The 23,625-nt window shown below is 32.0% G+C and overlaps 2 protein-coding genes across 2 annotated transcripts; one reads left to right on the forward strand and one right to left on the reverse strand.

The window, feature by feature from the left end:
• Nucleotides 1–994: 994 nt before the first annotated feature.
• LOC133185075 (carbohydrate sulfotransferase 4-like) lies at nucleotides 995–5,854 on the reverse strand. The gene is made up of 5 exons (XM_061320134.1): nucleotides 5,849–5,854; nucleotides 5,279–5,357; nucleotides 2,237–2,495; nucleotides 1,510–1,862; nucleotides 995–1,397 (listed from the first exon to the last, which is right to left on the reverse strand). Exons 1-5 carry the CDS (start codon nucleotides 5,852–5,854, stop codon nucleotides 1,006–1,008), a joined length of 1,089 nt encoding a protein of 362 aa, XP_061176118.1. The 3' UTR covers nucleotides 995–1,005.
• A 5,687-nt stretch (nucleotides 5,855–11,541) lies between these two features.
• On the forward strand, nucleotides 11,542–12,903 carry LOC133186028 (uncharacterized). The gene has a single exon (XM_061321307.1). It carries the CDS (start codon nucleotides 11,572–11,574, stop codon nucleotides 12,901–12,903), a length of 1,332 nt encoding a protein of 443 aa, XP_061177291.1. The 5' UTR covers nucleotides 11,542–11,571.
• Nucleotides 12,904–23,625: the final 10,722 nt, after the last annotated feature.

The raw sequence follows: 23,625 nt of genomic DNA on the forward strand, positions 1-23,625 counted from the left end.
CCACTGGTGTGGAAATAAGAGACGCAGTCATTTATCAGAGGTGTCTGGCATCATCATTTTGCAATGAGTATTGATTTTTTCCAGTGAAGGAAATATTATTATTGATTGTTTTGGCGGCACCCCTCCCTAACCCAACCCCTCCCAATAATGTTGCCACTTTTTACTTTATCTAAGAAAAAATAAAGCTATATTACAATTGTGCCTCTCAATAATTTTGCCAGTATATACTGTACAATAGAAAATAAAGCTAAACTACAATTAAATTTACAGTTGTGTCTCTTCAAAACAACTTCAGGTGACCTCTTTGGGCTGGTCAAGAGTTCTATTAGGTTGTGCTCCTCTCCATTGAAATTTCTTCCTACGGGACTGTTCAGTGTATAATGTTTGAAGAAAATTCTCACTATCATTATTTGAATTGTAATTCATAGTGTTATAAATACTGTAAGCATTTCAAAGATAACAGACAGATCCTCATACTAGGATTCAGGATTTTTTCACAGGGGACCGGTCCATATCCATTATAATATGATTCTCCTTACCCTTTTACCAGGAGTCCGCGTTTTCTTCAGGCGGGGGGGGGGGGGGGCACATTTTCTTACTTTACTATTCAAATTTGAACTCTGAAAATCCCAGGGGAGCTCCGGACCCCCAGATCCCCAGCTATATGTAGATCTGCTGCGCAGAATTATTTGCGAAATATTTTCTTGTCTTATTTACCAAGTGCATGTATTTGCATACACGTTGATATTGTAAATATTCCTCGAGCACACACTGTTTGTATACATGTACACAAGGTATATGCAATAAGATTTACAATTCAAAATATTAAAAGCTCTTTTATCCATCGTGAATGTTACGCTTGGCTGGCAAGTGAAGGTATATATATATATATATATATATATATATATATATATATATATATATATATATATATATATATATATATATATATATATATATATATATATATATATATATATATATTAGAATTTCTTATTATGCTTTTTATGAATTAATGTAGCCAACTGCCTTCATGTAGTTTCCACATACATCTTGGATAGTGTTCAATTGACTTGCATTGAAAAATCCCCTCCATGAGTAGGCATGCGCAGACGAGTTTGCTCTTATTGCGCAGGTTGAACAGTCATTCTGGATTCCTGCTCTTGTTAAATGGTGTACATAGGCGTGGACATCCGATGTGTAGTGTAGTCCCAGAATGTTATACAACCACTTTGATGTTCTGAAAGGATATAGTGCTAGGTCCTCGTAATAAAGTCTGACGATTCTGTTGTACGTATTGTTCAGTTTGCTTTCGAAAAATAAATTCCAGGACAGAAGGTCACAAAGCTCTTGAAAACTTTTCCTAAGATCTTTAAATATGTTAGCACCCAGGTTATCTGCAAAGAAAACAAAACGTCAAAAAATTAAATACTTTTTAAAATAATATATAGGATGGTTGAGTTGTCTCTCTTATTCTGCAGTAATTTGGTGTGACATTCGATAAATTACCTCTTGAGACCTGGATCGGGCGCGGATCTCTAATTAGGTGAACAACTACTAATTTGGGAAATTTTTCCAGCAACCTTTCCATCCAATCCATTGACAAACGAACAATCTTGAAAATTCTGTGAGTGGATTGTTCACATGCCTCTATCAAAATGGGTAGACATTTTCTGATAGCAGACAACAAAGTTGTCCTGCGTTTATTTCTATCAACACATGTAATGTAAGGAACACTTCTGTTACTGTAGTAAAGAAATCCATGACTAACGGTGTTCACATCAAGGCTGGTGAAGTCACATGTGATCAAGGACAGCAGGATGTTAGCAGAAACTTTGTTGAAGTCATGTATCCCAATGGGTCTATGTGGAAAACAGAAGATATTTATTCAATATAATACATTGAAATATAAAAGATTGACCTTGAAAGGAAACTTTTGTTACTTATTTCTTCAGAAAGATCCCTCACTTTTCCAACAACGATAATGTTTGTCATTATTGTTTATACTCATATTCATTCCATTTTTACAATGAGTGTATGGAAACATCCTAATTCTTTATATCTTTGATGTGTTACTTGATTGTTTCCTTTTTAAAAAATCTAGTTTCTTTTTCATCGGTTCGACTGATATTTCTAAATTCGAAGACCCCTTACCCATTTTAAATTTTAATTTAGAATTTAGAAAATACTGTATTTTTCTAACTACCTTAAACATGTAGTGGAATTTAAGACTTACTGAACTGATCCGTTCACAAGATGTAAAGTTGTGATGTTTTGGTACATAAGGTAGTTTAGGGGATTCAGTGGTTCGTACAAATAGAAGGAATCTTTGTCCTGTTGGAGTATGTCTCCGGTTAGAGAGGACCCACTTCTAAAGGTGGAGAGTATTATGATGGGGTGTATGTCGGTTGTAAGTAGAGAATTTTTCTTGGAAATCTGTTCTCTATACTCAGTTGAGATAAGCCCTGGGTCCACCATTCGATGCTTCTTCGAATCTGCAAAAAATTAAGAACTTCAAGGCAAAAGCATTCTTCAAAAACCAAAAACAATGGTTAACTTGTTTTCTTTTGATATATTTACAGAAGACAATTGTAAAATTATAATCTTGTTGTTTTTCTTTCACAAAAGTAGGAATGATTCTTCAAAGGAAATTGAAGCAACACAACCATGAAGTCATTTATGTTCTAATAATTATTAGTTTGTCGTTTTTTTCGTATAAGGGTAAAATGAAAAAAAAGACCGAACACATAATAATCAACCTGCACTAAAATATTAGGCTATTTCAATAATCTTTATTGCTCAGCATGTGTCTTTCGATACTGGCTAAATGTCTGTCAAACATCTCATTGATTTCTAAAGAAACAAAAATAGTTATGCCCAAAAATTTTGCTAAAAATATCAAGAATGCAACAACTTTTTGTGACATTTTGAAAATTTCATATTTTTTGAAAATCTGTTAAAAAATAATAATCATTTCAATTAGAAACAAAGTTTTCCTGATAAAATTCAATAAATTGACCTTTAAATTTAGACTATAGTAACTTTTGCTTGACCAAGTAAGTTATGGTCACGGCTGATGCTGAAAAAAAATGTTATACCATGTCAGGAGTGGAACAGAAAAAGTGTAATGATGATAAAAAAAAATCATTGATTTAAAAAAAAAAATTGTACGACATGTAAGTCAAAAAAAAAAAATTGTCAAAGTGTAAACCAACAAGCATTCTGAGAGTATTGCATTAGCAATATTAGTCCCCTACCGGCAAGTGTAATCTGGTTCCTGTTAAAAATTGAAAATGCCATAATTCCGTCAAAAATCAATGAAGCGGAACGAAATGCAAACTTGATATATAACTTATCAAAGTAAAGTCACATACTAAAAATCAGCTCAATATCTGAAAACATTTAGGAAAAAAATTGCGGAAAACCCTTAAAAATTGAAAAGGTCGTAATTCCGTCAAATATCAATGAAGCGGAATGAAATGCGAACTTGATCTGTAGTTCATCAAGATACACCATACCAAAAATCAGCTCAATATCTGCAAACGTTTAGGAAAAAGTTGCGGAAAACCAAGTGGGACAGACTGATAGACAGACAGAGGGACAGCTAGACGGACAGACAGACTCAGAGGAAACCTATAGTCCCCTCCGGTTTCACTAGGGGACTAATAACTTAACCATTAAAATGTTTAAAATGTTGTATGTATTACAAGCAGCATAAATGCGAGTCAAGTATTTGTGCATACCCATTTATGCCAGGAGTGCAACATTTGATGTTTTGCTCCCTAACTTTTTATCAGTCTATATTTTTTCGTTTTTTTTAAATTAAAGACACAAGAAACATTTTCACCAAATACATCTATTACAGGATCTGTCTGTGTCAGATATATGTTTCCACTGTCAGGAGTGCAACACATTTTCATAAAGATTGAAGTTCAATGATGAAATGACTTTTATTCATGCGAAAAGTATTATTTGATCAATAAGCATCTAATTGAATAATTGAATACTAAATTAATGATAGTATTATCATTGAAGTCTGTCACTTTTTCAATTTTATCGATCCAAATGTGTTTTTTTTTTCTTTTTCTTCTAATTTTTGAAGAAATTTGAAAAAAAAAATACAGATAATTCCACCACGACTTTACCTAATCATGGGAACATGTTCTGGGCCGGATAATTTGTGCTTCACAATTCTACTTTAAAGTCTCACATTTTTAAAACAATGTTTAATGAAAAACGTAGTTGATATCAGGAGTGCAACAAAATAAGATAAAATATGATAGCTTTAAAATCTAGTATGTTTTATACGAAAACTTAGTTCATCATACTTCTTCTTTGACTTGGGCTTGAATTCTCTTCGTTATCTTCATATTTCATTTGAAGAATTGACTAAATTTACAAAAAAGTGATTATTGAAAAATTTATTGCATCATGTTTCTTTTCTATAAAAAAAAAATTCTACCAGAATTGAGACAATTAATGTTAAATAACAACCAAAAAGCCAATTTGTTTTTGCATTTAAAAGAGAAGAAACTCAATTAAAGTTTAGATCTAATCATTAATATTCCTAACACAAGTCAGAAAGATAAAAAAACCCCTACAATTTCCTTTGATAATGTATTTCAGAAAGTCAATTTTATTGTCACTTCAGAAATTTTAACTAGAATGTATATACTGTATGATGTTATAATTGAAAAACATTTTAAGGCAAATTGATTTTTTCGAAAAATGACAATATCCCGGCCACTATTTTTTAAATCACTCATAACTAAACTTTTTTTGATTGGTGTGGTGGGGGTGGTGTTTCGAGCATTAGGAATAACCACAAGTGCATTCAGTAGTTTTCAGGTCCTGGCTAGAAGTTGAAATGCATGTGTGAACCCTGATCAGAAAGCTGAAAATGCACCAGAAGACCGAAAAAAAATCATTGGGACCAGATCAGTGGCAAAGTAATTGGTTGCCATAGCTATGCTGTTGCAGGTGGATAGCAAAAGATTGGATATGTGCAAGGCCAGAGGGGTTCAGGTGTGTCAATTCTAATACATGTAGGTACATGTATGTGCAATCCTTTGGTCAATCTTGCAGAGGAAATATTTCTGTTAGAAAGATTATGGATACTATATTTTCAAGGATTAATATAAATGAGTTGAACTAATCAATAAATACAAGATCTAGATTCTCATAAAATTATTACAATTCTAAAAGTTTTGAATATTGCTCCCTTTTATTTTTTTTTCCTAAGAATATACATTGTTTTCCTATACTTTTTCTTACTCACTATGCAACATAAATACATCAACAAGCAACAGGATGGGACCGACAGTAAGTACAGCAATCCTCAGAGAACGTCTTGTTGACTGCAAGAACAAGAATGGAAATTATTTCAATAACAGCAATAACCAATGAAATAGTCCATCGACCCGCTTCAAGTCAGCTAATTTTAATTAATCCATGTACAGTAACTAGACTTATCTTTCTTCGAAGTACGTGATACAATGTACTTTATTTATTATGATTAAAGAAAATCTTAAAAAGAAAAATGCAATATTCTCAAAACTTTTTATTGTCCAGAGTATATCCTTTTCAAATTTTTCGACGTTTCTTTTTTCAATGAAGCAAACATGCATATGGTCAAAAAATTACCTTTCAATTTCATTGAATGAAAAATCAATGAGCTTGGAAAGAAAAATTAACACAAAATAGGACTACTGCACACTTAAAATAAAATTATTTACATTAGAATATAAGGATTCACTATTTGAAAAATAAAATTTATATCAGATATATTTATTTAATCTACTCTCAATAAGTATAAAAACAAAATTTAATAATACATACCATATCGCACCTCCATCTCTGGCACACAATATCAATTTAGTCAACGCCTAGGATAAACTTCGATTCGATCATTTTCTCAATACAATCTCCCGAATGTATTTTTTAATCCTATAAAATGGGACAAACCGACCCCATGGTTATTGATCATGTATAACAGCTGACTTTTCATTGTATTCATAGAGCGTAACGTGATCTTCGGACAATTGTTTGGATCCGCCAGCTGTGATCATCACTTCATGGAATCTTTGTTGACAAAAAGATCTCTATTAGAATTACGGAGACAGGCTAATTGATTTGGAAGTAGAGGATCAAAGATAATTTTTGTCAATCCACAAAGCGGGTTGCTCATCAAAATCATAGGTAGTTCATTGCAAGTGCGCCTTAGTAAAGGTACATATGATATAATATTTATGATTACCTTTGAAAAGTTGTGTCGATTTTTTTTTTTAGAGAAAATTAAATCATTTTTTTTTATTTTGTACTTTTGTTGAACATGCAAATATCCTCGAAAATTACTAGTATCTAAACCAAAGAGCCTATAGTCGAACACATCTGCACACAATTATGAATGTAACCTTTCTGCAAATTATTTCTCAAATTAATTACTTTTTCTGCAATTTGTAAAATACTTATTTATTAAGATGAACCATAACATTATGTAGTATATAATACATTTGACGAATTTGTGCCCAGTTGTGACAGATGCAACTTAATTATGTTAACATCCGAGACAATTGTTAACATGCAATTTATTTATGCATTATGCAACTTATTTAGGAAATTAGAATGCAGCTTATTTCTGTAAAACATGGTTTGAAAATGTTGCTGGCTTTTAGCTAGGAAACGTAATAGTTTGTTCACTTGCAAATAGTAATGTAGATTATTTCGTAAAGTAAAGGAACTATATGTGTTTAGAAATCCATAGACATTGAAAAATGAAGCAAAGGATGACTATGAGAAATATCTAGACTGTTGCATTTCACGTCGTTTTAATAATATAAATTTGATTAACTGCAGGTCTACATAATTTAAGATTTTCACATTCTATCTTGCATAACAGGAGAGTTGTTAAGTTATCTACACATTTAAATCCCATGTCAGCTTACTTAAGTTCCAAGCTCTTACCGTTTATAATTACATATGTTTATTTTGCTTATACTGACGTGCTATATGGCTTACAGTTATTCAATAAAGATGTATACATGTCAACATCTTGCGGTTGCATGTCGACATTAATATGTTTCATGTTCATATGTTGACATAAATAAATAGCATGTTGCCATATAATAGTACTTTTTGCAAATAAGACATAACATCAGGTTACAATCTGTAATTTATTACAAATTATATTTCACAGTGTTTTGTTGCATTTTAACATATTTTTCACAAAATTATTCTGCAAGTCATTACAATAAAGGCATGTAGATATTCTCCACTGTAAATAAAATTTGTAAACAAATGAGTTGTCAGCATACTCAATTCTTAATATTTCATCAGAAAAAAAACTCGATCTTGTTAGATGTTTGTCATTTGCTTTAGCTATACATTGACCTAAAGCAACTCCTAAATTATGCATTACAACAGTTTTCAGCTTTTCTTATTCAGATGGAAATCCATCAATATATTACAATAATACATATATTTATGGGTCTTTGAACTTACACATTGAAAGATGTCACAGATGGTATTAACTTCCTCACATCACGTTGATGGATTACCAGCTATGGATTTTCAGCCCTTTCACCAACACATTATGTGATTCTTCTGGAATACATATACAGGGGTGTGCTGTTCTCCTTTGATAAATTAAGATTTTGGTAAACAAGAATTTGTAAACGACAACTAATTGTCTCATTCAAATATATAATTAACAAATTCTTTTTTTTTTCTAAAACCATGCTGTTATTTACATGTACTTATCACAATGACGTCATTTTAGTGAAATCAGAACTACGAAAAAGTAAAAGAAGTTCCATAAAAGAGCTAAACTAAACATATCAATTGTTATAAAGCAAGGAGTTCATACTTTTCATGAATTTAAATAACTACCTTCCAATCTCACTAAAGTTTAAATATTTCAAGAATAACGTTCTCGTATATGATATACACATGAAGCTTTGATGTCATGATAAACTAATTAATTGTCCAAGACAGATAATTGATACCTGATACCATTCTTGTAGTTTCTTAAATGAACTTGGTTTATATGTATACCAGACAGTCTAGTTTTGTATGACCAATAAAAGATGTAAAAAAAAAAAACACCAAACAAACAAATAAAAAAGAACCCCAATATATGTTTGTTTGTTTGCTTGTTGTTTAACGTCCCTCTCGAGAATTTTTCACTCATATAGAGAATACACCACTTGCCGGTAAAGGACTGCAAATGTATACCTATACTCGGCACTCAGGGCCATTGAGCAGTGAGCCGGGGATTTTTTTCGTGCCAACACCTACTGCGTCAAGGGACCTCGGTTTATACAATCTAATCCGAAGGAACGGTGTCCACTCCTTACTCCGCGACTCTAGAACAGACGCTCTAACCATTGCGCCACGCGGGCGACCTCAATATATAAGTTAATTAAATGAAAGGAAAGAAGACGTTAATGGTAATCTTACAACAAAGCTTAATGATAAACGTGATGACTTTAACTTTTCAGTCGTCAACTTCCCTTACTTATGCAGCAATATACCCTTATCACCTGCACATGGGGTGTATATCTCTCACTTGATTCGATACGCAAGAGCATGCTCTACGCATGAACAATTTCTAAAACGAGGTAAGTAATTGACAAACAAGTTGATGAAACAAGAATATCAACACCGTCGTTTAAAGTAATCATTTCGTAAGTTCTATGGTCGATACAATGACCCTGTCAGCAATGCAATCTATCATTAAATCATATGCTGACTGACGTTTTTCATACTAATTGTTAGGCCATTTGTTTACACACTGAATTGTCCACGGATTTTTCCGTTATTTACCGATCATGACAAGGAGCACACAGCGGGGATGCTCACTTCTCCATGGCGCCTGATCCCACCTCTGTTGTTTTTGGAGGCCCGTGTTTGCTCTGCTTCCGATTTGTATAGTTTTAATGGACTTTGAGTTTGAATACTGTTTGTTATCTCCATATTTCAAGAATGAGAAGTAATATTAGAGAGAAGCAATATTGGAGAAAGAAACTGGTGCTACTGTGTAGAAAGCAACGTATCTCTTTATTCAAAATTAAACTAAGCCAGTGACTGTATTGCTTTGCAAAATCAACTTTTACTCTATATACGTATAATTGTATTATCCTGCTCATTAAAAAAATACAAGTAGACCGTCTTCATAGTCTTTGACGCGGCACTATGAAAAAAAAATTGAACCCTCGGGCCTCAGGAGTTCCCCACACTTGTGTCGATCGTCGGTGGTTATCTAAATAGAACAAAACCATTGGATGGAGTGGATCAGTGGAAAATTATAAGGTACAATAACCATGCAGCTTAGTGGCGCTGGATACGGTTCGTTACATAGGCCAATTTATATAATATTTCAAGATTATAACAAATAATGAGTCTGATTAGTGCCCAGATTCATTGCAGGCAAAGAAACAGTTAACAGATAAAATTGAAAAGATGAAAGGGTGGGTTTAAATTATTGAAATCAATACACAACTGTATTTAACTTCTCCCGAATGGAAAACTTCGTAAATAAAGTCAAAGGGTGTTCTGTGTAATTGTACGATTTCGTTATCTGGGGCGGAATTTAAAATTTACAAAAACACTCTACCAAGGTAAATAATGGTCTAGCGAAACAATGACATATCTCGATTTGTAATGTCAGCTCTGAAAATGAAAATCTCCCAGTTTGTCGTTTTGTAAATGAGTTTGTAATGAAGCCTTTCTTTAGTTAACCGCCCAATCACTTTTGGACCCCGGTGCCAGATAAGCTATGTTCGCCAGAAGAAAGACTATTGACTACTTCATACGTATAATGTGTGAATTTTGATGCCACCGCTTGCAACAAATATACCAGGATAAAAATCTGCAACCCTCGTTGATACAGGTGGGTTTATCATCATATTTTGATAAATCTTATTTATTTCACATTCTAAAAAAAGAGATCATCTTATATTGAAGAATTTTCACTAGGTTATACATGTATAAATTTCACCTTATCTTGAAGAATTTATTAAGGTATCATATATTGTATACTCATAATGTGGTTATGCATATTTCTGACCAGATATTTTCCCCATTTATGCTTTAGAAGTTACTTTAGGAAAAGCTTATATAAATATAAGAAAGGAATTTTAGGATTTCAAAGAGACAAAATACATTATGTAGACTTAAACGCATTGTTAAATATCGCAACTTACAAGCTTCTAAATCAAAATTCTGGATAAAATTTGACCATTATTTACACTTTTGATTTGTCCAGGTATATTTAAAATATTTCAAACATATTATTGACTCTTAAAAGATATAAAGAGGGAAATATGTCACGAAATATTTACCCTGAAGCAATCATATCTAATACAGAGAGTAATTTATGAGCCTAGACCCAATAACTGTGGCCTCAATAAAGTTACCTTCTTAAACTTGAAAGAAAGGAAACTGACCTTTTTCAGAAAGGTTTAAAACTAGAAATCAGTTTGACTTGTATGTCCTTCACTTATTCAAGAACTTTTCTGAGTTCTTCATGTTTGACTTCTTCCATTTCATTTAGTTTATCTCGGATCATCGTAAAAAATGTGAGTATATTGGTTAAAACTAATGATCCAATTCTTTTTTTTTTTTTTTTTTGAAAATTTTTATTCACTATTAATTGAACCTACTTACCTAATTGTATATTTGTTTTTAAATTAAAAAGAATTAAAAAGAATACAATTCTAATATTTTTACAACAAATAGAATCTTCACCAGAGAACGAGAATTTTAGTTTAAATCTTATAATACATGCAATTGCATTTAAATATAATGATTGAATTATTACATTAATGCCTTAATCGATCTTTATCTGTACATCTGTTTCTCTGTAAAAGAATGTTTAAAGACTGATCGAAGGATTTTAAACATACTTTTAAAATAAAATGTAAATAAATAGATTAGTAAATCCTGGATCATGAATCAATTACTAGTATGAGGCGAATTGCAATATGTTAACAGTTTGCTCATTTCTTTTTCTGATCTTGACGATGGTTTAGGAGGCAATCTACATTTCGTGAGAATTCTCTGAACAAATTACCTTAAAAAAATCAATAGAATATACTTATTTATGAGTCATTTAAGTTTTTTTTGTAAAGTCAAAGAAAAAACTGACTTTTATAAAGTCTGCTTTTCCTTCTCAGGAAACCTTGTCGATTGAAAACTCGTAAGTTTGATAAAAACTTCAGGTGTTTGGTTTTGCTGTTTTCAGTTTCGTCAATTTATTAAAAGCATTGTGATTCATACTGATTGGAACATAAAGAAACAAGTTATCACGGAACAATAGTTTAGAGTTATGTGATAACCCGAAATTTTTTAAAGTAATTCTAGTCAGATCAGGACTATATATAGAGAGGAATAATTTTCCAGACTTACATCTTTGATGGCCTTGTATGTTTCTTGTGAAGAAATAAAAGCCAATCCTAAAAATTGAGTTAAGGCACTCAAGCAAAATTTTGAATGTTTCATTTCTTCTTAATAAATGATGAACTTTTACATGATGTTTCAGAGAGTGTTTGAAGATTGAGAATTTACAGAAAGATGTCAGACCCAATCAAGAAAAAGAGGAGACCTCCAAAATACCTGGAGAAAATGCTGTTAGTTAATCACAAAGAAGATCAACTGCTCCAGGAGAGATTAGATAATATCCACATTCGGTCGCGCACGCGTGAAATGCAGTTGGAGAAGGAACGTATCAAAGTAAGGGATGAGTGGAAGGAAAGCAGAAGACGGCAAATTCCAGTTGATTCTATACCACCTCTTGTGTCTCCACAAAATCCTCCAGCTTCACGCTTGCCTCAAAGGAAAATAGGAACTGTGGAAAAACCGAAATTTCAAAGAGGAACATCATTACCAGAAGGAAAAGATTCAGACAATGTGAATTCCTACCTGTTAGGGGAATACAGAAGAATGTCGGAGGTCATTCCGTCTATACTTTTGGCTATTTCAAAGAAGGACGAGAAAAAGGCTAAAATACCATCACTTTTTCCATTACAACGAATAGAGGAGAATGAACACAGAAACGAGGAGCCGGATCTTCATAGGATTACCAAGCTGGCACGTTCTGTGAAGAAAATGAGGGAGAACATGTCTTTTCAGAAGAAAATTGACATGAACAGACCAAGACTGTCTTTGTCAAAAATGTTTAAAGAGATGCACGAACGTCGTTATGAAACTGATCAGCACACCGATGGGACCTGTGCTTTATTAAAACGCAAACTCGAAAAGCGTCGAAGAGAGTCGATGCCAGAACTGGATATGAACACTTTACCGATGCGTCGAACTTCAGATTCCAAAGAACCTTCTGCATTCCACAAATCACAATCTGCTCCCTTGCTTAGTGTGACCAATGAATCAACCGATCCCACTATATACGAAGAAGCGGAAATAGAAGATGTTTTCGAAACTGACTTTGAAGTAAAACTGCCCTCTAGATCTGAAAGATCTCAGAGTTTGCAGTTCAACCCATCTCTTCAAAGACATCATACGAGTTTAGAAAAAAGAGAATCTGTGAGTTCAAAACCTCGAAGTCACATGCAAAAACGGAATTCAGTCTCCTCAGGAATTGCTCGACCATCAGGTCAGCAACCTTCTCGAAAGAGGCATTCGATTGCAACCATTCCCAGACCCATGCCCTTACAGCTTCCTAAATTTAACCCACGTCAGTCTGGAAATATCCTAGGGGTGTCTCACAGGCGATTTGATCCTCATGCCAGTGCCGAATTTATCGATGAGGACGAACTTCGAGCGAAACAAAGAGTTGCCATTGAACTCCAAAAATTTGAAAGGATTCGGCAAAAAATCGATCGCTTTATGACACTGGATACACCAGAAAACTTAGGTTTAAGAAGAGGATACACACTTTTTACATAGTTTCTATGAAATCAAGCTGTACATGTATATCAGTGAATTATTACAAAAAATCAACTACTTAAATCTTGATCCTATCTACATGGTGTACGTGTAATTAAAAGAAGTAAAAATGCACACTCATTATTTCCTGTGTATTTTTTTTTTGTTTGGTCTTTATAACTCATTCTTTAAAGAACACATAATAAAAATTCTAACCTTAGATTATTCAGTATTGTTCTTCAATTTTGATTTCAAATGTCAATCCCAAGCTGCTTATTCAATGTTTATCTAGAGTTTCCAAAAGTTCAAATTACAATTACAGTAAATAACCTGGAGAAACAATTTTAACATTTTTTACTGCTTGATATGTAAAAAAAAATGAATTAAAAAAAGGACAATAGTAACTGTTATTCCGACTGTAATAAATGAGACTGACGAAAACCCCTATTCCGCATCAGTAAAAAAAATATGTTGGAAAATGCTTTAAAACCATATTTACAAATGTTTCTTTAGTAAAAGAGGGTTATATATTTAAAATCGTATGTCACAGGACAAAGTATGGTAACGGTAGAGTTCCTATAGTCTGTTTTTCAAGAAATTATTTGCTATTAAATACTATGTACTACAAAAGCGTACGTATTGGTGCCACGTAATATTTTTTTAAGTTCATAATTTCAACTTTTATCTCGCATTTTCCAACTTAAATCTTGGTTTTTCCAACTTGAAAGTTGGTAATTCCAATTATAGTCTTGGTTTTTCCAATTTAAAAGTTGGTAAATCCAACTTTTAAGATGACTTTTCCTACTTTAATCTTCGTTTTTCTTACTTAATTTGAGCTTTTAGAACCTTTTCCGTAACTTTTCCTTTATAAGGTCACCTGAGTCACTCAGGTGGCCTATAATTGCTATCCGTTTTGGTCTTTCGTCGTGCGTCGTCCGTTAACATTTGAACATTTTTAGCTTCTTCTCTGGAACCGCTCAACCAATTTCAACCGATTTTGGCATAGAACATCTAAGAGTGAAGGAGAACAAAATTGTGAATCTCATGGTCCCTGCCCCCCTTGGGCTTTTGGGGTAGCCATGGGGCCAAAACAATCAAAATGAGTGCAATCTTTGAAAATCTTCTTCTTTACTCCTGGACATCAAGTAGTCAAACTGTTGGCATGATTGTAATACGCATTGAGCCTTCTACCAAAATTATAAAATTCATGGCACCAGGGTCAGGGGCTCTGGAGTTAGGATGGGCTCTAATGATCATAGTCAAAATGCATAAATTCTTTAAAATCTTCTTCTCTCCCCCTGTATATAAAGCAGATAAACTAGGTGTATGGTTATGTTGATCAATGATGCCTCTTTCAAACTCGAAATTTGCGGCCCCAGTGTGAGGGTTCTGCTGAATGGGGCCCGGCGGCCGTGGGTCTCTATTGATTATTTAGTGAAACTGCATTATTTCTTTAAATAATCGTCTTCTCTGCTTTTAGGTATTTAGCAAATAAACCAAGTTTATAGTTATGATCTATGATGAGCAAAGGCGCTTAAAATTCTTTCAAAATTGTGAATATCTTGGCCTCTTGGGCAGGGGTTCTGGTATTAGGGCAGGGCTCTAATGATTATATAGTGAAAATGCATTATTTCTTTGAAAAGCTTCTTCTCTGCTCCTAGGTATTTAGCAGATAAACTAAGTTTATAGTTATGATGATCAAGGATGCCTCCTCCAAAAGTGTGTGAAATTTGTGGTCCCAGGGATAGGGGTTCTGCGGAAGGGGGGTCTATTGATAAAATAGTGAAAGGGCATTATTCCTTTGAAAATCTTCATCTTTGCTCCTAGGTATTTAGCAGATAAACTAAGTGCATGGTTATGATGATCAAGGATGCGTCTACAGAAATTGTGAAATATGTGGCCCCAGGGTCAGGTGTTCATGTGGAGGTGGGTTTTGAATATACAGTGAAAGTGCATTATTATGTCGCCCCGAACGAAGTCGGGCGACATATTGCTATAGTACGCATGAAAACGTTGTCCGGGGAATTCCTCGCAGATGGCTGGGGCATTGCTGTTGGAACTTTCCATAAAAGATGATGACCATCTGCATATATGTGGAAAAAAAATTCAGCTTCAACGTGGCTACCGTTGCCATGGAAACGTACGAAAAGTGACGAATTTTGTCCAGGAGTGTTCTCTCTGGTCCCTCGAACATTCACCATGAAACTTTGTGGAAATGATGATCAGTAACTGTTGTTGTGCGATTCGCATTTAAAATTTTCAAATTGTCAATCGTTGCCATGGAAACAAAGGAAAAATGAAAATTCTTAAACTTTGATTTTCTCAGTAACTGCTCAAGCAATCACTTTGAAACTTTAATGGATAATTCCTTGCATTGTGTCAAAGTGATTTCTATTTATAAAAAACCCTGGAATTGGCCGAACACAGTTACCATAGAAACAAAACAGAAAAAAAGGTATTATGCTCACATATGTTCTCAGAGGTCGCCTGGACAATCTTGATGAATCTTTATAGAAATTATGATTAGAAACTCTAAGTGTGCAGTCAACATTCAAATTTTCTAAATCCCTACCGTTGCCATGGAAACGGACGAAAAGTGAAAATTCTTTAATTTCTATTTTTCTCAGTAACTACGAAAGCAATCTTTTGGAAACTTTAAAGGTTTTTTCCACAAAAAAATTGGAGCAGGTCCATTGCTTCAGCCACTGGAAAGAAGTCGTATTTTGGTTCACCTTAGTTTTGTACTCGAGCGTTCTCGTAGATGGCTTTCAAAATCTTCATGAAACTTTACAGAAATAAAAATCACCAACCCTAGTTGTGCATCATATTTTATTTTTTCAAAGTTTGTCGCTGACGCCAGGTAAGGAACAAATGATTTAAGAAAAGTCGCGGTCACGCGACCATTGTATGCTATCAGGTTTCTTTTAATCAAAGTACTGAATAGACTGCTACGAGGTGATGGTTGTACAAGCTTAGCTAATGTGTATTACTTTAGTGATGAAAAATGAAATGTCTATTTAGAAACATAAATTTAAATTTCCATTTATTTCTGATGCCAATTTCATGACATGATGCAATGTATTTTAAAATCCAATTAACAGATAATACTTTACGAAATTATAAGAAAACGACATTTCTTTCTTTTTACAGTATGATTATACAAGCTATGCATTTATTGAACATTGCTACCTTATTTTAAGAAATAAAATGAACTTGCACAACTATCATAAAATATATTAAAACCACAATTTTTGACATTTCTTATAGTGTATGCAGCAAGTATGTTTTTGATGTGTCGTTTTTCTCTTATAATTTTGGTTCTTGAGTAATGCTTAATTTTCACATGCAGTTTTCAAATAAAATTCTGTTAACTTATTAATGTAAAGTCAAAAAAGTTATTGAACATTTTTACTACCCTCCCCCCTACACACGCCCGCGCGCGCCTCACCCAGAATATCAACAACATAAAATATTTCTCTTAACCCGAATTCAACCTCTGATCAACTTTAAATCTACTAAATACCCAAAATAAATTTTCATGAAAATGTGCTTGCCTTTGACTCAATTAGTTAATCGCCGAATTTCTGTACTGATGAACAGAGATATAAAATTTACTTTTTGTAAATCAAGTTTCCTTAATATATGAGTTTATATTCCGCTGCCGTGATGCTTTTTCTGTTGCGTAAATCATCTTATTTACGATTACTTCATCTTAATATAAACCACTTGTATTAGTTAAATTATTTCCGGTATCAGTAGTGACTAAAAACTAGCGATATTATTTCTTCAATACAATCCAATTCTCCGGATATATTAGTGTTAGTTACATGTATAAACATCTGTGTTCTGATGTATTTCATGTTCATCAATCAGAAATAAAACAAAAGAGAGGTTTTTGAGGAAATCAAATTTTTTATTAATCACCAATCCTGCCTGTCAAAACTATTATCTCCGCACAAAAAAAATCCTCTACAATCCAAGAGTCGGTACTCCAATCCCACCAACTGGACCATGTGTTTTTAAAAGCTTCTTTAACAACGACAACAGAATAAAACACTTTTAGACAATTTCTAATAAAGCCAGTTCTGGGCGACATACGCTATTGCTTGCAATAGCAGACTTTCTAGTTATTATTTGATATCTATATCCTTGTTTTGTATATCATACAGTTGGATAAATGCTTTATTTTGTATGCTCTATATTGTGTTTCAAATCTGATGAGCCTTTGGCTTAAAGAAATAAACAAACAAACAAAAACAAAACCTTTCCTTTATTTAATATTATCATCAACTTTATTAATGCAAACTTAATACATTGAAACAAATTGATGAGCAACTAAACTGTGTCAATTATTTTTGATCTTGACCTTCCCTATGACCTTACATATTACTTACAACTTCAAATGCCTTTATACTCTCTTTGCACATCTTATATGATTTTATAGAGAATAACTTCATACAACTCCTTAAATGAGAGCATTTCAACCACAGCGATTAGACATACATTAATTTGTTGAGAATGAGTTTATAAAACATATGAGACCATATTTTGTTTTGATCTTTTTTTTTTCCTGTTACAAAGACAACTGTACGAAATGTATCATTTCTGTATATGAAAACACGATAAAAATTATTCATTCTTTCATCATAATTTCATAATTTAATCATTTCTTTCCATTGTAATTATAAACAACAACAACACACAAGTCCAGCAACAATACGAATAAAACATACATGATTCGTAAAAAATGGAAAAGCCAAGATTAAAATTGGAAAAGCCAACTTAGAAGTTGGAAAAGCCAACCTCAAAATTGGAATTACCAACTTTAAAGTTGGTAAAGCCAATTTTAAAGTTGGAAAATCCAAGATTAAAGTTGGAAAACTAAGATTCAAGTTGGGAATGCCAACTTTAGTTTGAAAATTCAACTTTAAAGTTGGAAAATCTAAGATTAAAGTTGGAAAAGCAAATTCTAAAGTTGGAATTACCAACTTAAAAAAAAAACGTACTTGTGGTTGTGTTTGAAAGTGCACCTGGGGAATTGATATGTTATTTTTTCATATGTTCCTTAGAATTCCTTCCTGGAAACGTATATAAAAGTTATAAATATATTGTTTACAAAGTTTCTCTATTCTATATCTTTTTGTTATAATTTTTTTTTTCAAATTTGTTTTTCATTTTCTCATCAGTTAATTGATTTATGATATTTAAAAAAAATATTTACCAAAAAATATTTATAAAAAAGTTTTTACAAGAAGTGCATACTTCCCAGATGGGGGCGCGTGAATTAAAGAAAATCGTAATTAGTTTCCTGAATTTGATTACAGGGCTATAAATATTGAAATGGTGGTAGAAATAGTAAATTTTGCTTAAGAATATGCTACAACATAGAGCATAAAAGTACTTGTGAGTAGCTTAAACATAATAATAACTTATTTGAAAGATCAGCAATGTCCCTAAGGTGTATATCAATAGCTAAATCTGGCCGAAGTTCAGAAGTTGAGTGAGAGTTTCCGGACATGAATTTAAAGTCCAGCTAAGCCGAATCTGTCGAGAGACGTGCAACTGAGGATAATGCTATTTACAGGTATAATTAATACATGCATAAGAATTCTTGGAAACTCATGATTGCCATTTTTTCATATTCCCAGTGAAAAAAGATTCTGCTAGACATCGTTTTTTGTTTATTGTCAAAATGTCAAAAAAACAAAAAAACAAAAACAAAACAAATATTTTTAGAAAAGAGATTAATGATCAATCAAAAAATAAAAACAAATAAACAAACAAACAAAAACAAGACCAAAAAAAAAAACCCACCATCAAATAACATTATAGATAAAACTGCACATCAATATATATATATATATATATATATATATATATATATATATATATATATATATATATATATATATATATATATATATATATATATATATATATATATATGGGAAACAATCATAAACATTCTAAAAATCCATTCATTGTACATAACGTAATTAACGATTATCCTATGGGTATGGGAGAGTTGCCGTTCTTTCACTGCATCGTCCATTTTCGTGAATGATAAACATGGATTTGGAAATTCCCTTTTCTATATTTAGTATCAATACATGTAAATCAAGAAGATACTAAAAAGTAGTATTATATTGAATGCCTGATGGCTGAGTCATCACCAGTGCCCCACAATGTTCCAAAAGTGAAAAACATTGCGTATGCAAGCGTCAAAACCCGCAAATTATCGTTTGATAGTGCTCCAGATCAGCTGAAAAATTGTGCCGAGGAGCTGGCGTCCGCAGGGTATTTCTATCATGGTAAGCATCATTTTAAGGACCAGGTAGAATTTTTAACATCATAGAAAGTTTAAAATTTCTTTATATTTTAGAATTTTAATATTTCCATCATTTACAATCAAAATATGTCCAAATACATATACGTTCCTGTATCAATTCAAGCATCCACTTTTTTTTGTTTGTATATCATCTGTAAAATTTTTCCTCTCCAGGGGCGAAAAGTTTCATGCATGTCAAGGAACAATAGCACCAACAATAGGTTACTCCCAGTGCTAATTGCATACATGCAGTGCTCATCAATCGGAACGAGTTCAAAACTACTCGCCCTCTTCAAATCATTGATTATATACATCACCGATTAAACCTAGATCCACTCACATGTATAAATTATTATATAATACTTGTAAAATATATCAGAAGCTGTGCCGGGGGGGGGGGGGGTCTTGGTCCCCCTCCTAATTTTTCGCAAAACGAAAGGTATTGATGAAGGAAAATTAAAGCGCCTCTTTTTTTTTCAAAAAGTACGTTGTCCTAGAAATTACAGACCCCCCCCCCCCCCATCTACTCAGTCCCAACGCAAATGGTTTATAAGAAATACGTGTAACTTGTATGAAAATCGACATTTCTACACCCATCGTTTTCGTTTTTTCTGTAATACATCGAGTTAATATAAGGATTTTTAAAATTTCTTACTCTGAATTTATTGCAACTACCAAATATTTAAGCCTACAAAATCGAAAGTCAACGATTTCACATTACTACAATGTGTTAGTTTTTACATTTTTCAGTACCCCCTTCCCACGAAAAAAATTTCAAGAAATCCTGAGACCTTAGTTATTACCTGGGTGACCATACGGTATTTCATGTTAAACACCTTTAAACTGAATCACTTCTAAGGATGTGTCACCAATATTAATCTTAAATGTTGGGTGATGCACGCAGGAGTTGCAAACTATTCTGTACAAGCTATGCTTCGGTTTTCGCATGTGATTCACTGAACTTATAAGTTCATTTCCATGCAACAATGAATCCTCACAACCCAGAATAAAGTAGAATGAATAATGCATAAACACCCCTTTATGTTATGTGTAATTTCTAGATGAATAATTTTTTACCAAAATTAGTACAATCATATTTGACACATCTAACAAAGGGTTTTACTTGATGAATTGGTCACTATATATATATATATATATATATATATATATATATATATATATATATATATATATATATATATATATATATATATATATATATATATATATATATATATACATACATATTACTGTTATATTTAAGGAGAAAAACCAGTTAGTTGTAAAAACTAGCTTGTTTCTGATCCTTTTATTCATTCAATGAAATATGCTCAAAATAAAACAAAGAGTTTTTGTTGATAGCAAATATCTTGGATTTGGTACACTCCATGACCAAGTTTTAAGGTTGGGTGACTTTAAATAGCTATTGTGTGCGCAATTCTTAAAACAATGCATGATACATTGTAGCTAATGTCCTTTATTAATTTTCAATATGAAGTTGAAATTGATTGCATGACAAATTACAGGCTAACTACGGGCTAGTCAAATAAAAAAAAAACCCTGAGAACTATGAAAATAATGAGCTATATCCAAGTAAGTACAGCCCCCCCCCCCCCCCCCAAAAAAAAAGAAGAAGAGAGGTGCCATTAAAAAGTGTCAAATGATCGATAGAAAAAAGTTAACACCGACAGCAAATACTGGAAATGATGGATGCTGTTTGGATAAATTGGGAAATTTCATTTTGATTTTCTTTTGAAAATTGTACAAAACGGGAATTTTTTTTTATATACCCGAGGGGATCAAGACGGGAACAGATGAACTACGCAACTTTCACACAACTGCTAATTATATACGCGCCAGCATTTAACTTCACTAACGTTTAATAAAGTTCCTTGATATTTTAATTTCTCTTGAAAAAGGATTCCTTACAACAGCTCTTACAAGAAACTCACCGATAAGCATATTTAAGCAGAGTCGAGAATCATAATGAAAGTGGAGAGTACACGTGAAACGATCTTTGAGTTAATTTACCAGAACCTATAATATCAACTTACAACGAATACAAAACGACGCAAGATTGATTAATTAAGAATATTTAAAAAAAAAACCAAAAAACAAACATTCATTTCTCTACACGTGTATATATATTCATGCCATAAACATTAAACAACGTGAGAAATAAAAAATTTCCGTTGATTAAATTAAATAATGCTTTTTCAATAGCCTTGACTTTGCACGATCATAACATTGATTTTCAACTGCATGTGGAAAATATGATATATTTTTCCTTATTTGTTCAGGATAATTTTTAGTTAAATTTTATTTTCCGTATAGGGTACTCAACATTTTGATTTGCTCTATTGGCTACTTTTATGAATGTACAAGAAAAACGTATAGGCTTAACTGAGACCTTCGTTAATTGCGTTCTATTTTCTTCTACTTGCAATTTATTTTCTTTATAAAGATACAAGTAACATGCGATATTGATATCATGCAGCTCAAAGGTAAGGTGGGATTTTATTACATTTGCAACAGTGATATTCTGTCATAGTGTGAAAGGATAACAAAGTGAAATTCTGTCACAGTGTGACATGATATCAAAGTAAGAAAAACCCCCATATTTTTTGGCTTGTCATAAGATAGAGATAGTAACTTAACCGTCTTGCAATTGATAGAGACTAAAACTGTCAATTTCTTCCCAAATATGTTGCTAAAATCCATGTTAGAACTGCTAAGCTACATGGCCTATGACATCTCGAAGACTCAATTATGACGTCACAGCCAGTATGACACTTTGTTAAGAAAAGACAGAGGCAAAGGGAAAATCAAAGAAAATGTACAATAAACAGAAAATTCAATGTTTTGTATTTGGATGTGGAATTTATTTCACACATGAGACAGGATTTTTTAAAAAAAATATTTTCACTCGTGCTTCTCACTCGTGAATATATATATATATTATATATATATATATATATATATATATATATATATATATATATATATATATATATATATATATATATATATATATATATATATATATATATATATATATAAATTAATCCTGTCCCACTCGTGAAATAAATTCCATATCCAACTACAAAACATTGACTATACTCTATGTATACAGATGTCTAAGTAATGTTTCAAGTATATTGTTAAATTAACTGGCAGGCATGCAGAAAGACTGACAGCTAATACTCCCCTTTCCACGGAAAATATGAAATAAGAATCTAAAAAAAAAAAAAGTTGTATTTTAGATATTTGTTTTGTTCTGAATCAAAAACATTAATCTTACAAAAAAGGCAGAAATCGTTAAAGCGTGTAACAAAAGGGGTAAATTCCCACTGCAGAAATCAGAAATAAAAAAAAGTTAACGCAGTTAAAATCATATTACCTTCAAAAAATAAGGTTTCCCTTCATACTCCCTACATTTGCACAAAAAAATTCATAAAAAATTTAATAAATCAAGGTATTTACGTATGATTTTATAGAATTTTTAAGAGAGTTCTGATTAGTCAATAATACTTTAACCATTATTTCTCGCCATTTTTGTCCAATGTCTAATGTTAAACTTTGTTGCGATTAAGATGGATACTATAAATAAGCCCAAAAAAATAATAATAATAAAAAAATAAATAAAACATAAAAATAAAACAAACAAACAAACAAAAATAAATAAATAAATAAAGTTCTTGAAACCTTTTTAGAATTGATTTGGAAACTCTTCGATCTTGGAAAAGTACGAAATGATTGTAATATTTTGGAAATGCTGATAAAGAATGTTTAATACGTGTGTGGAAAATTGATAAGCCAACTAATGTACACTCTGATAAAATAATACCCTGTACTTCCGTATTTCCGAACTAAACCAATGGCCTCTGAGTTGTGATCGTTATCTGTCATAAATGGTGGTTGATTGAAAACCATGTGATTATTTGTTGATGAAATGCGATTATACACGTACCCTTATGTATCGTCTATAATACCTATGGCTAGATTTACTTCCTCGTAGCTTGAAATAGATAAGATTATTTATTCGGAAATTTTTACCCAGTAAGAAAAAGATAGTTGTCAAATTTATACATTTGATACTCACTGATCAGGTTCCTCTCTTACATGTAACTATTTTCAAATAGATACGAAGAATTACGTAAATAATACTGAGTTTATCCAAAAAATAGACAGAGTTGTGTAAATAAAAATGATGTATGCTCACATCATAGAACTCTTGGAATATCTTGTCCCATAGGATAATACCATCTAGGCTTCTCATATATATATATATATATATATATATATATATATATATATATATATATATATATATATATATATATATATATATATATATATATATATATACATATATATATATATATATATATATATATATATATATATATATATAT

The sequence above is a fragment of the Saccostrea echinata genome, unplaced genomic scaffold (genome assembly GCF_033153115.1).
Source record: "Saccostrea echinata isolate AGI-Se365-2 ecotype Australia unplaced genomic scaffold, CSIRO_AGI_Sech_v1 ptg000012l, whole genome shotgun sequence".
Taxonomy (NCBI): Eukaryota; Metazoa; Mollusca; class Bivalvia; order Ostreida; family Ostreidae; genus Saccostrea; species Saccostrea echinata.

Coding starts and splice junctions, on each gene's coding strand:
- LOC133185075 (XM_061320134.1), bottom strand. Junction 2,496..5,278: donor TGATGTATTTATGTTGCATA/GTGAGTAAGAAA, acceptor AATTTTTTGCAG/ATTCGAAGAAGCATCGAATG. Junction 1,398..1,509: donor CCCGATCCAGGTCTCAAGAG/GTAATTTATCGA, acceptor TTTTCTTTGCAG/ATAACCTGGGTGCTAACATA.
- LOC133186028 (XM_061321307.1), top strand. CDS start 11,572: ATGTCAGACCCAATCAAGAAAAAGAGGAGACCTCCAAAATACCTGGAG.